The sequence below is a fragment of the Piliocolobus tephrosceles genome, chromosome 21 (assembly GCF_002776525.5).
Source record: "Piliocolobus tephrosceles isolate RC106 chromosome 21, ASM277652v3, whole genome shotgun sequence".
In the NCBI taxonomy this organism is placed as follows: Eukaryota; Metazoa; Chordata; class Mammalia; order Primates; family Cercopithecidae; genus Piliocolobus; species Piliocolobus tephrosceles.
In genome coordinates, this window is record NC_045454.1 from 46338655 (window position 1) to 46352464 (window position 13810).

The following is a 13810-nucleotide window of genomic DNA, read 5'->3' on the forward strand; positions in this document are numbered from 1 at the left end:
TGTATTTTTAGTAGAGACGGGGTTTCACCGTGTTAGCCAGGATGGTCTCGATCTCCTGACCTTGTGATCCGCCTGCTTCGGCCTCCCAAAGTGCTGGGATTACAGGCGTGAGTCAGCATGCCCGGCCTAATTTTGTATTTTTTGTAGAGACAGGGTTTCACCATGTTGGCCAGGTGGTCTCAAACTCCTGACCTCAGGTAATCTGCCCACCTTGGCCTCCTGAAGTACTGGGATTACATCCGTGAGCCACCACGCCCGGCCCGCTTTAGTTTTTAGTCATTTTCTTTGGTTTTAAAATTTCTGGAGTCATAGGTTGGCTCAGCTCCAAAAGCAACCCCGTAAATGGCACACGGTCAGAGCATCCTCCCCTCCAGGTCTTGAGCCTCCGAGCCTGTGTCCTGGTCTCCTGGAACAGCATCCCCTGGTCTTCCTGCCTGCTCCACGTTGGTTGAGTTCCTGGGGCTCCATTGTAAAATCCATCGATCAGTCTTTGCTGGGAGGGCAGGTTCCCTTTTGCTGTATTTTCCTTAGAATCTGCTTTGAAAGTTTTAGGGAGAAAAAATTGGCATTTTATAGAATTGTGTAAAACCTGGATGTTAACCAAAGGAGAAATGCCATCTCTTTTTTGAGACGGAGTCTCGCTCTGTTGCCCAGGCTGGAGTGCAGTGGCCGGATCTCAGCTCACTGCAAGCTCCACCTCCCGAGGTTTACGCCATTCTCCTGTCTCAGCCTCCCGAGTAGCTGGGACTACAGGCGCCCGCCACCTCTCCCGGCTAGTTTTTTGTATTTTTAGTAGAGACGGAGTTTCACTGGGTTGGCCAGGATGGTCTCGATTTCCTGACCTCGTGATCCGCCCGTCTCGGCCTCCCTAAGTGCTGGGATTACAGGCTTGAGCCACCGCGCCCAACCCATTTTTTTATTTTTATTTTTTTGAGACAGAGTCTCGCTCTGTCGCCCAGGCTGGAGTGCAGTTGTGCCATCTCAGCTCCTTGGCTCACTGCAACCTCCACCTCCCGGGTTTAAGCAATTCTCTTGCCTTAGCCTCATGAGTAGCTGGGACTACAAATGTGCGGCTTCACATCTGGTTAATTTTTGTACTTTTAGTAGACAAGGGGGTTCACCGTGTTGCCCCGGCTGGTCTCAAACTCCTGGCCTCAAGTGATCTGCCCGCCTTGGCCTCCCAACATGCTGGGATTATAGGTGTGGGTCATGGTGCCCGGCCAGAATGCCATCTCTTGATCAGATGTTAAATCTACTTAGCTAAGAACTGTTCAGGGTGGGCACATGGAGAGCGGATCAGAAGGCCAGGAGTTCAAGACCATCCTGGCCAAGAGACCAGCCTGGCCAATTTGGTGAAACCCCATCTCTACTAAAAATACAGAAATTAGCCGGGCATGGTGGCAGGCACCTGTAATCCCAGCTACTGGGGAGGCTGAGGCAGGAGGATGGCTTGAACCTGGGAGGCAGAGGTTGCAGTGAGCCGAGATCACACTATTGCACTCCAGCATGGGTGACAGATCAAGACTCCGACTCAAAAAAAAAAAAAAAAGAAAAAAATTAAAAATGGTAATGGGGTCTCGCTATGTTGCTCAGGCTGGTCTCAAATTCCTGGGTTCAAGCGAGTATCCAGCCTCAGTCTCCCCTCCCAAAGTGCTGGGATGACAGGTTTAAGCCACTGCACCCAACTGTCACTTTTTTGGTGCACCGCTCACTCAGTGGGTTAAAGCTGCTCACAGTGTTACGCAGCAGTTTCATTATGTTTCACCCCAGCCTGGGCTTTGCTCATGTTAGATGAATAACACTTCTCATTACATGCAGTCTTTTTTTTTTTTGGCGACAGAGTCTCACTCTGTCACCCAGGCTGGAGTGCAGTGCAATCTTGGCTCACTGCAACCTCCACCTCCCAGCTTCAAGCAATTCTCCTGCCTCAGCCTCCCAAGTAGCCGGGACTACAGGCACACACCACCACGCCCGGCTTATTTTTGTAGTTTTCGTAGGGACGAGGTTTCACCATGTTGTTCAGGCTGGTCTCAAACTCCTGACCTCAGGTGAGGAGTGGCCAATCCCAAAGTGCTGGGTTTATAGGCGTGAGCCACTGCGCCTGGCCAGATCTCTTGTCATCTTAATTTGTAGATGTCTTTTTCTTTAATGACAAAACCTGTTTCCACTGGAACAATGTAACGTTGTCTCATTGCTCATGGAAGCTTCAAAAAACAGGACTGCAGGCCGGGCTCGGTGTGGTGGCTCACACCTGTAATCCCAGCACTTTGGGAGGCCGAGGCAGGTGGATCACCTGAGGTCAGGAGTTTGAGACCAGCCTGAACAACATGGTGAAACCTCGTCCCTACGAAAACTACAAAAATAAGCCGGGCGTGGTGGTGTGCGCCTGTAGTCCCGGCTACTTGGGAGGCTGAGGCAGGAGAATTGCTTGAAGCTGGGAGGCAGAGGTTGCAGTGAGCCAAGATTGCACTGCACTCCAGCCTGGGTGACAGAGCGAGACTCTGTCTCTAAAAAAAAAAAGATAGCAAGAAACCAGTGTGACTGGATTGGGGCCAGACTCTGAGGCCAAGGGAGGTGCTGAGACTCCAGCAGCACGTGGGGACCTGCTCTTTGAGGGACTCGGGGCGGAAAGGGAAGGCAGGAAGGGCCGGTTCTATCCGTGTGGTTTCAGGGAGTCCTGCGCCACAGCCCAAGTCCCCAGGGTCCACGTCACATTGAAGGCTGTGTGGGTGGTGCCCTAGGGCTCGCCCCCTGCAAGCGCAGGTGCAGGGTGGTGCCAGGCCCGCCATGAGCCGCCCTGTGCCTGGCCCCCAGGAGGAACAAGGTGCTGAACCACTTCAGCATCATGCAGCAGCGGCGGCTCAAGGATCAGGACCAGGACGAGGACGAGGAGGAGAAGGAGAAACGCGGCCGCAGGAAGGCAAGCGAGCTGCGCATCCACGACCTGGAGGATGACCTGGAGATGTCGTCTGATGCCAGTGACGCCAGCGGTGAGGAGGGTGAGCACGGGGGCCCGGGCATTAGGCTACAGAGGTACCTGCTCAGGCGGTGCCAGTGAAGGCAAAGTCTGTCATCGCTCACAGTGGCCTTAGAATTCGAGGCACATGGGGCCGGGTGCGGTGGCTCACACCTGTCGTCCAGCACTTTGAGAGGCTGAGGCAGGCAGATCACCTGAGATCGGGAGTTTGAGACCAGCCTGGACAACACAGTGAGACCCTGTCTCTACTGAAAACACAAAAATTAGCTGGGCATGGTGGTGCACGCCTCTAGTCCCAGCTACTCAGGAGGCTAACGCAGGAGAATCGCTTGAACCTGGGAGATGGAGGTTGTGGTGAGCCGAGATCATGCCACTGCACTCCAGCCTGGGTGACAGAGAGGTACTCCGTCTCAGAAAAAAAAGAATGAGAGTCAGGCGAGGCTGCCCGGAGGAGCAGTGATGTCAGTCAGGAGGCAAAGCCAGAGCCCGGGAGAACTGAGCTGTGGCCCTTCTTTCTTTTTTTTTTTTTCTTGAGACAGGATCTCTCTCTCTCACCAGGGCTGGAGTGCAGTGGTACAATCACAGCTCACTGCAGCCTTGACCTTCCAGGGTCAAGCAATCCTCCCACCTCAGTCTCCTGAGTAGCTACAGGACTACAGGCATGCACCACCATGCCCGGCTAATTTTTGGGTTTTTTTTTTGGAGACAGTCTTGCCCTGTTGCCCAGGCTGGAGCGCAGTGGTGCGATCTCAGCTCACTGCCATCTCTGCCTCCCAGGTTCAAGTGATTCTCCTGCCTCAGCCTCCCGAGTAGCTGGGATTACAGGCATGCGCCACCACGCCCGGCTAATTTTTGTATTTTTCGCAGAGACAGGGTTTCACCATGTTGGCCAGGCTGGTCTTAAACTCCCAAGCTCAGGTAATCTGCCTGTCTCAGCCTCCCAAAGTGCTGGGATTACAGGTGTGAGCCACAGCACCTGGCCTAATTTTTGTATTTTTTGTAGATACTGGGGTCTCACTCACTATGTTGCCTAGGATGGTCTGGAAACTCCTGGGCTCAAGCCATCCTCCCACCTCAGCCTGCCAAAGTGCTGGGATGACAGGCGTGAGCCACCGCACCTGGCCTGGCTGTGGTCTTTAACGGGGGTTCCTGTGAGAAACTGCAACTCTGGGTTGGCCAGTTTCAGTAATTCCTGTGTGCTCTGGGCTGTAGGGGTCTGTCCCTGGTTATCAGCTGCCTCGCCTGGGGTGGTCTGGGAGAGGGGAGTGGTCTGTGAGTGTTGGAGAACGTGGGTTGGGGTGTGGGGTCTGGACCAGGAGTTTGTTTAGGAGAGCTGAGCTCCCGGGCTGGCCTTGGTGGGGCAGTCTCCCCAGTCAGTGAGGCCCCCCAGGATGTCAAAACTGCACAAAATGTGAAAAACACAACAAATACCCACTGCCTCCCCCTGCTTTTCCTTCCTTTCCTCCCTTCCCAGGCGGCAGAGCCCCCAAGGCCAAGAAGAAGGTGCCGCTGGCCAAGGGTGGCAGGAAGAAGAAGAAGAAGAAGGGCTCAGACGACGAGGCCTTCGAGGACAGCGATGACGGGGACTTCGAGGGCCAGGAGGTGGACTACATGTCGGACGGCTCCAGGTGAGGCCGACGGGAGGCGGCTTCCAGACCCCGTGCGGCCTTGCGGGCGGGCACTCACCCTCTGCCGTCCCTGTGTTACAGCAGCTCCCAGGACGAGCCTGAGAGCAAGGCCAAGCCGCCCCAGCAGGAGGAGGGGCCCAAGGGTAGGTGGCGGCTGGGCGGCCCGGGGAGGTGGGGGCAGCGCGTCCCTGCTCTTGCTCATACCCTGGCCCCCCAGGTGTGGATGAGCAGAGCGACAGTAGCGAGGAGAGTGAGGAGGAGAAGCCGCCCGAGGAGGACAAGGAGGAGGAGGAGGAGAAGAAGGCGCCCACCCCGCAGGAGAAGAAGCGCAGGAAAGGTGCGGCCGGTGTGGCCTGCGTGTTGGAGGCTCGGGTCAGGCCCTGGCGCTCTGCTGCCTCCTCCCCTCTCCCCTGCAGGCCTCCCTCATCTGCAGTGGAGGTACGGGTGGATGCCGGGTCCGGGGTTGCTCTGGCCCTGACCCCTTTCCTGTGCCCCGCAGACAGCAGCGAGGAGTCGGACAGCTCAGAGGAGAGCGACATTGACAGCGAGGCCTCCTCGGCCCTCTTCATGGCGGTAAGGCCCAGCCCGGTGACAGGGGAGGCCTGGGCGTCTGTTTCCAGACTCACACCCCTCACCCCACCCTGACCTCCACAGAAGAAGAAGACGCCACCCAAGAGAGAGCGGAAGCCGTCGGGAGGGAGCTCGAGGGGCAACAGCCGCCCAGGCACGCCCAGCACAGAGGGCGGCGGCACCTCCTCCACCCTGCGGGCGGCTGCCAGCAAACTCGAGCAAGGTGAGTGCCTGTGGCCTCCCCACTCCCCACAGACACCGCCTCCCGACCTCTGTTGGGGCTTGGGGGTGGAGGCCTGTCTGTCCCCAATCCCCCCGAACCCTAATCCTGGCACTGCCCAGCCCGGGGTCCTGCTCAGGGGTTCGGCCTCCTGCCCCCAAGACTCAGCCCTGACCCCACTCCCACAGGGAAGCGGGTGAGCGAGATGCCTGCAGCCAAGCGGTTGCGGCTGGACGCGGGGCCCCAGAGCCTGTCCGGGAAGTCGACCCCCCAGCCGCCATCGGGCAAGTCAACACCCAGTAGCGGGTAAGTTGACGAGGACAGCAGGGGGCAGGGCAAGGGCTACCAGGGACAAGCTCACTGATGCCACCTTCCCCACCCTCCCATCCTCAGCGATGTGCAGGTAACTGAGGATGCCGTGCGCCGCTACCTGACACGGAAGCCCATGACCACTAAGGACCTGCTGAAAAAGTTCCAGACCAAGAAGACAGGGCTGAGCAGCGAGCAGACGGTGAACGTGCTGGCCCAGATCCTCAAGCGCCTCAACCCCGAGCGCAAGATGGTTAACGACAAAATGCACTTCTCCCTCAAGGAGTGAGGCGCTGTCCGGCACACGGCCCTGCCCCCGAACTCAGCCTCTCACTGCCCCTTCGCCATCCTGCTCCCTGATTCCCAGGGCCCCATAGTTAGCAATTCTGGAAAGGTTAAGCCCTCTGGCCCCTGCTTCTGGAATCTTCAGATGCCTGTTAGGCCTTCTTACTGTCCTCCTGGCTCAGCCTCCCTCACACTGGCCAAGGGCCCGTGCTGCCCACTTCTACAGTTCTCCCTTCCACTCCCCTAGGTCTGTCTACAGTCGTGCCTTGTCCACCGCACAGCCCAGGAAGTCTTCAATTTGGGCTGGGCGTGATGATACGCGCCTGCAGTCCCCGCTACCTGGGAGGCTTAGCCCAGTTCAAGGCTGCAGTGAACTTTGATGGTGCCGCTGCACTCCAGCCCGGGTATGAGATCCTGGCACACACACACGAAAAGGTAGCCAGACATAGTGGCAGGCGCCTGTGGTCCCAGCTACTCTGTAGGCTGAAGCACGAGAATCACTTGAACCTGGGAGGTGGAGGTTGCTATGAGCCGAGACCATACCACTGCCCTCCAGCCTGGGGGACAGAGTGAGACTGTCTCAGTCAATAAAAAAATAAATTGCTCAGATTTGTTTCCTTTTTAGATCTGCTATTCTGTTGGGGATAAATGTCTTGTTCCTTATGTTTTGGTGCCACCTTTCATGGTTTTTATTTTTTAGTTTTTGAGACAGGGTCTTGCTCTGTTGCCCAGGCTGGACTGCAGCGTCCACTGTCTCAGCTCCTTGCACCCTCCACGTCCCGGGCTTAAGCCATCCTCCCCGCTTAGCCTTTCAAGTAGTGCACACCACCACGCCCAGCTAATTTTTAAATTTTTTGTAGAGGTGAGGTCTCACTGTATTGCCCTGGCCAGCCTTGAACTCATGGCTCAGCCAGGCATGTATGATTATGCCCGGCTAATGTGGTTTTGTTTTGTTTTGTTTGAGACGGAGTTTCACTCTTATTGTCCAGGCTGGAGTACAGTGGTGCAATCTCGGCTTACCACAACCTCCAGTTCCCTGGCTCATGCAATTCTGCCTCAGCCTCCCGAGTAGCTGGGATTACAGGCACCCGCCACCACGCCTGGCTAATTTTTGTATTTTTAGTAGAGATGGTGTTTCACCATGTTGGCCAGGCTGGTCTCGAACTCCTGACCACAGGTGATCTGCCTGCCTCGGCCTCCCAAAGTATTGGTATTACAGGCGTGAGCCACCACACCCAGCCACGCCCGGCGGATGTTTTTTTACGCACCCTGACTCTGTGGCCTGATAAACCTAGAAGCTGAAGTTCCCGGGCAGCCTTCTGTTTCTTGTGACTCCCCGTGGTGATCGATTTTCTTGTGATTTGGGATCGGAGGCCCACGGCCAGCTGGGGGCTCTGTGGGAATCCGGGGTGGCCTACTTTGCAGGCAGCCCTTCCAGATGGTTCCGCCTTGGCTTTCGCTAGCTCCCCAGCTCATTTTGTGTGTGGTTCTCGGCTTGCAGGCTTTGTCCCTAGGTGGCCACCAAAGCCAACCCCCCTGCCCCCCGATTGTGGGTCCCTGTGTTTCAGGTTCCCAGTGATGTTTTGGGGGGGCTTCCTTCCCTTCTTACAAGCTTGGTCATGCATATATTTGATCTGGCATTGCCAGGCGTTCTGTAAGGTAGAGCTTTTCCAGTTCCTGGTCAGTAATGTAGCTGGAAATGGAATTTGGCTGCAGCCACTACTTTTGAACCCATCTTCCGGGCGATCCCTTCCGTCTTGCCGGTGGTTGGAAACTTGCAGGTGGATGTCTTCCCCACCCAGTTCTGCAGCCCTTGGCTGCCGAGCAGGAATCCCTGAGATGTCCGACTAATTCCTCGGAATGTCCCAGTTCAGGCCAACCTCCCCGCCCCTTCTCTCCCCTTCTTGGGCAGCAGGGAGGCAGCTCTCGAGGGAGCTGCTGCCTCAGCAGTTTCGCCCCAGCCAGCCCCACTGCATGGACCTTCATCCAAGGAGGCTGGGTGGTGTGGCCCCGTGGTTAGGAGCAGGGGCTTTGCATTCAGGTAGGACCTGGGTTCAAATGCCAGGTCCATTGCTTAATTCTGGGTGACTTCAGGCTTTTTTTGTTTTGAGATGCAGTCTCACTCTGTCGCCCAGGCTGGAGTGCAGTGGCATGATCTCGGCTCACTGCAGCCTCCACCTCCTGGGTTCAAGCAATTCTCCTACCTCAGCCTCCTGAGTAGCTGGGATGACAGGCACGCCCCACCACGTCCAGCTAATTTTGTTTTTTGGGTTTATTTCTGAGATGGAGTTTCACTCTGTCGCCCAGGCTGGAGTGCAGTGGTGCAATCTTGGCTCACTGCAGCCTCCGCCTCCTGGGTTCCAAGTGATTCTCCTGCCTCAGCCTCCCGAGTAGCTGGGACTACGCCCAACTAAGTTTTTAATAGAGATGGGGTTTTGCCACGTTGACCAGGCTGGCCTTGAACTGCTGACCTCAGGTGATCTGCCCACCTCGGCCTCCTAAAGTGCTGGGATCACAGGCGTGAGCTACTGCGCCCGGCCTAATTTTTGTATTTTCATTAGACATGGGGATTCACCATGTTGGCCTGGCTGGTCTCGAACTCCCGACCTCAAATGATCCTCCCACCTCAACCTCCCAAAGTGCTGGGATTACAGGTGTGAGCCACTAGGCCCGGCCAGGCTTTTTTGAGACAGAGTCTCACTCTGTCGAACAGGCTTGAGTGCAATGGCACAATCTCAACTCACTGCAACCACCAACTCTCAGGTTCAAGCAATTCTGCTGCCTCTGCCTCCCAAGTAGCTGGGATTACAGTGCCCACCACCATGCCCGGCTAATTTTTGTATTTTTAGTAGAGATGGGTTTCACCATGTTGGTCAAGCTGGTCTCAAACTCCCAATCTCAGGTGATCCATCCGCCTCAGCCTCCCGAGGGGTGAGCCACCATGCCAAGCCCAGGCTTTTCTTTCCATCTGAAAATGATCTCAATAAGCACTTCAGGAAGAAAAACCACAACATCGTCATCGAAGCAATCCCCCGTGGATGGAGTTGTGGTCACTTCCAGTCTTTCCTAATACGAAGAAGGCATCAGATGTCCCTGTGCCGGCTGTTTCACTGGCCTGTGTGGGAGGAACCCCGCAAACAGGGCTCCTAGGGCAGAGGGTGTAATTTACAATTCCCCAGTAGCAGCTGCTCATCCAAAGAGCTGCTAGCAATTTACACCCCCAACAGCATGGGGGCGCGCCTGGGTCACACGCGGGCTGTGTGTGAGGGTTTTCTGATTTTCACCAATCTTGTGGGTGCTTAGGGTCAAGTACCCCTTCGGACAATCACAAGCTGTTTGCTTGTTTTTGCATTCAAAGCTACGGGTACTGCCTTACACTCTGTAAGTACCCATCTCTTTCCTCGCCAAGCTGACTAGGACGGGTTCTGAGGAGCTCCCTGTACCGGGAAGGGGACTGGGCTCACACAGGGCTGGTATGGAAGCCTGGAGAGCCCTTCTTCTCACTGGCTGCATCATGCTAGACATTACCATGACCTGGACGGCCTCCATCACCCCAGGGGCTCTGACACGCTCAGATCCCAGGATGGGGCTGCAGTTACGGGGCTCTCAGGTTGGCCTTCCCGAGACAGGCGTCCCTGTCCCCTTGTGTCCCCACCCTTGGCTGTCCCCAGGCCTCTCCCTTTTCCTGTTTTGATGCTGGCTCAGCCAGGCCCGGAGACAGGGGCATGATGTCCTAATCCTCCAGGCGGGAGCCACCACGGAGGGTTCCCGTGGACTCGGTCTCCTGCCAAGCCACCTTTCCTATCACTCACATACGCCCCGCCTGGCACATGGTACATGTGGGGGCTCCTGAGCCCCAGCACCCTGACTTAGTGGGGAGGGACCTCAATGGGGTCCCACGAAGCCCCCCAACTTCCGCTCCAGGCAGCAGGTCGGGGGAACACCAGTTGCCTGTCCTGGCCGCTAGCACAGCACTCGTAAATCAGGGGGTGTCTGGGGCGTAGGAAATGGGTGTGTGGAATGTCGGGGTGGGGTAGGCTGGGGGTGAGCCCTTAACTCTTAGAAGGGTGGGGTGCGGGGCAGGAGATGCCTGGATCCCAGGGTGCAGGAGATGGGCTGGTGCAGACGTGGGGCCTCCGGGCTGCAGGGGCCGGCAGTGAAGAGGTTAGCGCCCAGCCCCGGCAGGGCATAAATTCGGGGCACAGCTCCCACCCTCAGGACCTGCCCGTCACAATGGCTGTGGGGAAGGTCCTGCTGGGCTCTCTGCTGCTCCTGTCCCTGCAGCTGGGACAGGGCTGGGGCCCTGATGCCCGTGGGGCTCCGGTGGCCGATGGAGAGTTCTCGTCTGAGCAGGTGGCAAAGGCTGGAGGGACCTGGCTGGGTAAGGACCCAGGAACCCTCTGTGACTTCCCAACTTCCCCCAGCCCTGACCCTGCTCACTGTCAGCACCCTTCTCTCCCACAGGCACCCACCGCCCCCTTGCCCGCCTGCGCCGAGCCCCGTCCGGTCCATGCCAGCTGTGGAGCCTGACCCTATCGGTGGCAGAGCTGGGCCTGGGCTACGCCTCAGAGGAGAAGGTCATCTTCCGCTACTGCGCCGGCAGCTGCCCCCGTGGTGCCCGCACCCAGCACGGCCTGGCGCTGGCCCGGCTGCAGGGCCAGGGCCGAGCCCACGGCGGGCCCTGCTGCTGGCCCACTCGCTACACCGACGTGGCCTTTCTTGACGACCGCCACCGCTGGCAGAGGCTGCCCCAGCTCTCGGCGGCTGCCTGCGGCTGTGGTGGCTGAGAGTGCCCGGCCTGGCACCCAGGAGCTGCAGTGCTGGGGGAGCTCGGCTGACTTATTTATTGGAGACCTGGATGCAGAGACAACAAGGATGGGAGTGGGCGGGGGCGACCAGCAATGAATGCAATAAAGGACACCACTCTCCCGGCCGTGTGACCTTGACCGTGTGTCCAGCCAGCCACACCTGGAGCTCCCTGTGGGCCAGTGACATCCTGGGTTCCCCTGCAGATCCCGGCCCCAGCAAGCAGCCACTGCAATGTCCCAGTTAGGCTGTCCATTCCCCAACTTTATTCACAAATCCAGTGTCTGTAGAAAGCTGGGGGTCAGCAGGCTGCGGGCGGCTGTCCAGACTCCCCTGGCCCCATGCCCTCAGGGAGGGAGCGGCAGATCACAGAGATGCGCCGGCCCCGGGGAATCCGGCGCCCCCCAAAGAAGGACTCTTCGTCCCGAAGGATCTCATGGGAGAAGTCATAACGGGCTGAGCCCCTGCAGGAGGAAACAGGCTGTGACTGGGTGCAAGGAGAGCAGCCCCTGCTCCAGGCAGATCTGGATTCCAGCCCCCTGCTGCCTCCCACACAGGCCCTGGGGTAAAGGCTTCTTTGGGGAGGGCCGGAGGTACCTAAGGATGTAGAGGGAGCCCGGCTCCAGCAAGAGTTCCAGCCACTCCTCCGGCTCCTGGGTGTGCACCAGCCGCATAACGCTGGGAGACAGGAGAGACAGGCCGGCGATGGTGGCCCCGCAGAACTGCAAAAGGGGTGTGGAGATGGGTCAGGCTCTGGTCTGGCCTGCCTATCCCCTGGCTGGGAGTGCCAAGGCGTAGGCCTCTGCCCACCTTGATGCTGTCCACGTGGGGCTTGATGTAGCCGCGGGCTTCCAGGTCCAGCACGTGCACGGAGGAGAGCAGGGTCTGGCCGGGGCCAAAGGCAGCCGCCTGCACGCGCTGCAGGATGGCCCGGCTGGCTTCTGACCAGCGCGACTTCTCTGTCTCTCGGAAGCCGTGGATGGCCTGCACAGAGAGCTTGGTCAAGCCTGGGAGCTCCCAGAGGGAACAAGGAAATGGAGGCATGGAGGGGCAGAAAACAGGGAAAGGGGCTGGTGTCCCTAATGTGACTTTCGACCCTGCCCTCAACTCAAACTCCCCTAGTCCCCAACCATGGCCCTACCTAGGTGTGACCTCAGCCCTTAGTACTCACCCTGAGGCTACAATTTCAGGTCCCCAATGCTGGCCCGGCCCCAATATTCAATGGGCTGAGTCTCCCCACAACTTGACCCCACCCAAGTGTCCTGTCTGTGTCTCTCAACATCATCTGGTTCCACATCCGTTTCCGACCCTAACCTTGGTCCCAGATGGCAGAAGTGCTCTCCCTGACCCCAGTGTCCTCATCCCCCAGGTCCCACCCCTCCCACAGCCTGAGTTTCAGCCTAGCTCCCAAATACCTGCTCTAGCTACCGACTCCAACAAGGCCCTGCCCCATCCCAGCATGTGTGTCCCCCCTATCTCCGCTCACAGCCTGGTTCTGCCGTCTCTAAACGACTTCCCCGGCCCCCTGCCCCCAGCATGGCCCCAACCCATCTGCGCGCTCGACTCCTCGGACCCCGCCCCAAGCTTGGTCCCGCCCCATCCATGCGCTCGACGACCTGACCACGCCCCAATCCCAACTGCCACGCTCTACCGCACTGTAACTGCTGCCAGCGTAATCGCACCCCAACCCCACTCCCAACTCCCTGGCCCCACCCCCACCTAGCCACGCCCCCACGCTCGACTGAGCTGTAACCACCTCCCAGCGTGACCACGCCCCATCCCAGCACAGGTCCCCACTGCCCCCGCCCCCAGCGTGGCCACGCCCCGTCCCTGCGCCCGCCCCCCGTGCCCCCCCCCCAGCATGGCCCCGCCCCATCCCTGCGCCCGACTCCCCGCCCCTCCCCCTCCGCCCAGCACCGTATCCCCGCCCCAACGCTAGACTGCACTGTAACCGCCCCCAGTGTAACCCTGGCCCGTCCCGGCGCTCGCATCCTCCGTCCCAGCTCCTAATCCCCGGTCTAGGTACCGCCCCCAGCGTGTTCTCGCCCCATCCGGTGCTCCACGTCCCCAGGCCGCGCCCCCGACGAGCCCCCGCCCCTCGCCCCCCGCGCTGCCAGTCTCACCGCGTCCCAGTGATCGTATTCGTAGCGGCGGCGGCGCAGCTCGGGCTCCAGTTCTTGGCTCAGCGTCTCCTCCTCGGCCGTGCTCAGGAAGCCAGGCTGCACCACGGCCGCGTCCCGCAGGCGGTTCAGCACGGAAGGGCCCGAGCCTCGCACCCAGCTGGGCCCTGGCAGCGTCCGCAGCGCCAGCAGCCCAGTCCCGGCCATAGCCCCGGACCGGGGTCATGGGAGAGGCCAGGGTTGGGGAACGCCTCCGCCAAAAGTCATTGGCTGTAGCTGCGCCAGACCCCTCCAGCGATTGACTTCACTCGGAGTCCCGCCTCTCCCTCATGGCTATTGGTTGCTGCTAGACTCGCCTTCACAAGCTATTGGCTTCCTTCCAGAACCCGCCTCCTCTCGAGCTTATTGGACACCACCCCCTGCCTGGCTTACACCATTGGCTGAGTCGGAAGTCCGTCTGCAGCTTAGCACCGCCTCTTTAATGATTAGCGAGAAAACGTACAACCTAGGGGTTGCTTGACCAAGACCCCACAAGGGGATATGGGCAGTATCTGGTCTGAAGTCCGGAGGTCAGGGGGACTGGGGCCAAGGCCACAGTTATGGAGTCGACTAGGGCTAGAGGTTAAGGGCAGAGTACAGTGAGGCCAAGATGAGGGTCCGGGGTGAGGGGACTGACGTCAAGGCCACGATTATGAGTGTGGTGGGGCCAGCTATTCAGAGTTAGGGCTTATGGTAAAAGATCAAAGCGAGGCTTCATTCATTTCCCTGTCTCCGTATTACTTTGCTTTAGGTTTGAAAATGGCATTATGGTTGTCTTTTTGATTCCTCGGCCGGGCGTGGTGGCTCACGCCTGTAATCCCAGCACTTTGGGAGGCCGAGGCGGGCGGATCACCTG

At 58.6% G+C, this 13810-nt stretch overlaps 3 protein-coding genes across 3 annotated transcripts; 2 read left to right on the forward strand and 1 right to left on the reverse strand.

Moving 5' to 3' along the window:
- The first annotated feature begins 342 nt into the window (after positions 1 to 342).
- GTF2F1 (general transcription factor IIF subunit 1) lies at positions 343 to 6022 on the forward strand. The gene is made up of 9 exons (XM_026455532.2): positions 343 to 352; positions 2793 to 2990; positions 4452 to 4605; positions 4687 to 4748; positions 4823 to 4942; positions 5105 to 5178; positions 5260 to 5398; positions 5584 to 5701; positions 5789 to 6022. Exons 1-9 carry the CDS (start codon positions 343 to 345, stop codon positions 5991 to 5993), a joined length of 1080 nt encoding a protein of 359 aa, XP_026311317.2. The 3' UTR covers positions 5994 to 6022.
- Positions 6023 to 8755: 2733 nt separating this feature from the next.
- PSPN (persephin) lies at positions 8756 to 10922 on the forward strand. The gene is made up of 2 exons (XM_023186772.3): positions 8756 to 10370; positions 10454 to 10922. Exons 1-2 carry the CDS (start codon positions 10076 to 10078, stop codon positions 10774 to 10776), a joined length of 618 nt encoding a protein of 205 aa, XP_023042540.2. The 5' UTR covers positions 8756 to 10075; the 3' UTR covers positions 10777 to 10922.
- Positions 10820 to 13517, reverse strand: ALKBH7 (alkB homolog 7). Its single transcript, XM_023186771.2, has 4 exons — positions 12919 to 13517; positions 11606 to 11779; positions 11393 to 11517; positions 10820 to 11259 (listed from the first exon to the last, which is right to left on the reverse strand). The coding sequence occupies exons 1-4, from the start codon at positions 13120 to 13122 to the stop codon at positions 11097 to 11099; spliced, it is 666 nt and encodes a 221-aa protein (XP_023042539.2). The 5' UTR covers positions 13123 to 13517; the 3' UTR covers positions 10820 to 11096.
- Between the last annotated feature and the right edge of the window lie 293 nt (positions 13518 to 13810).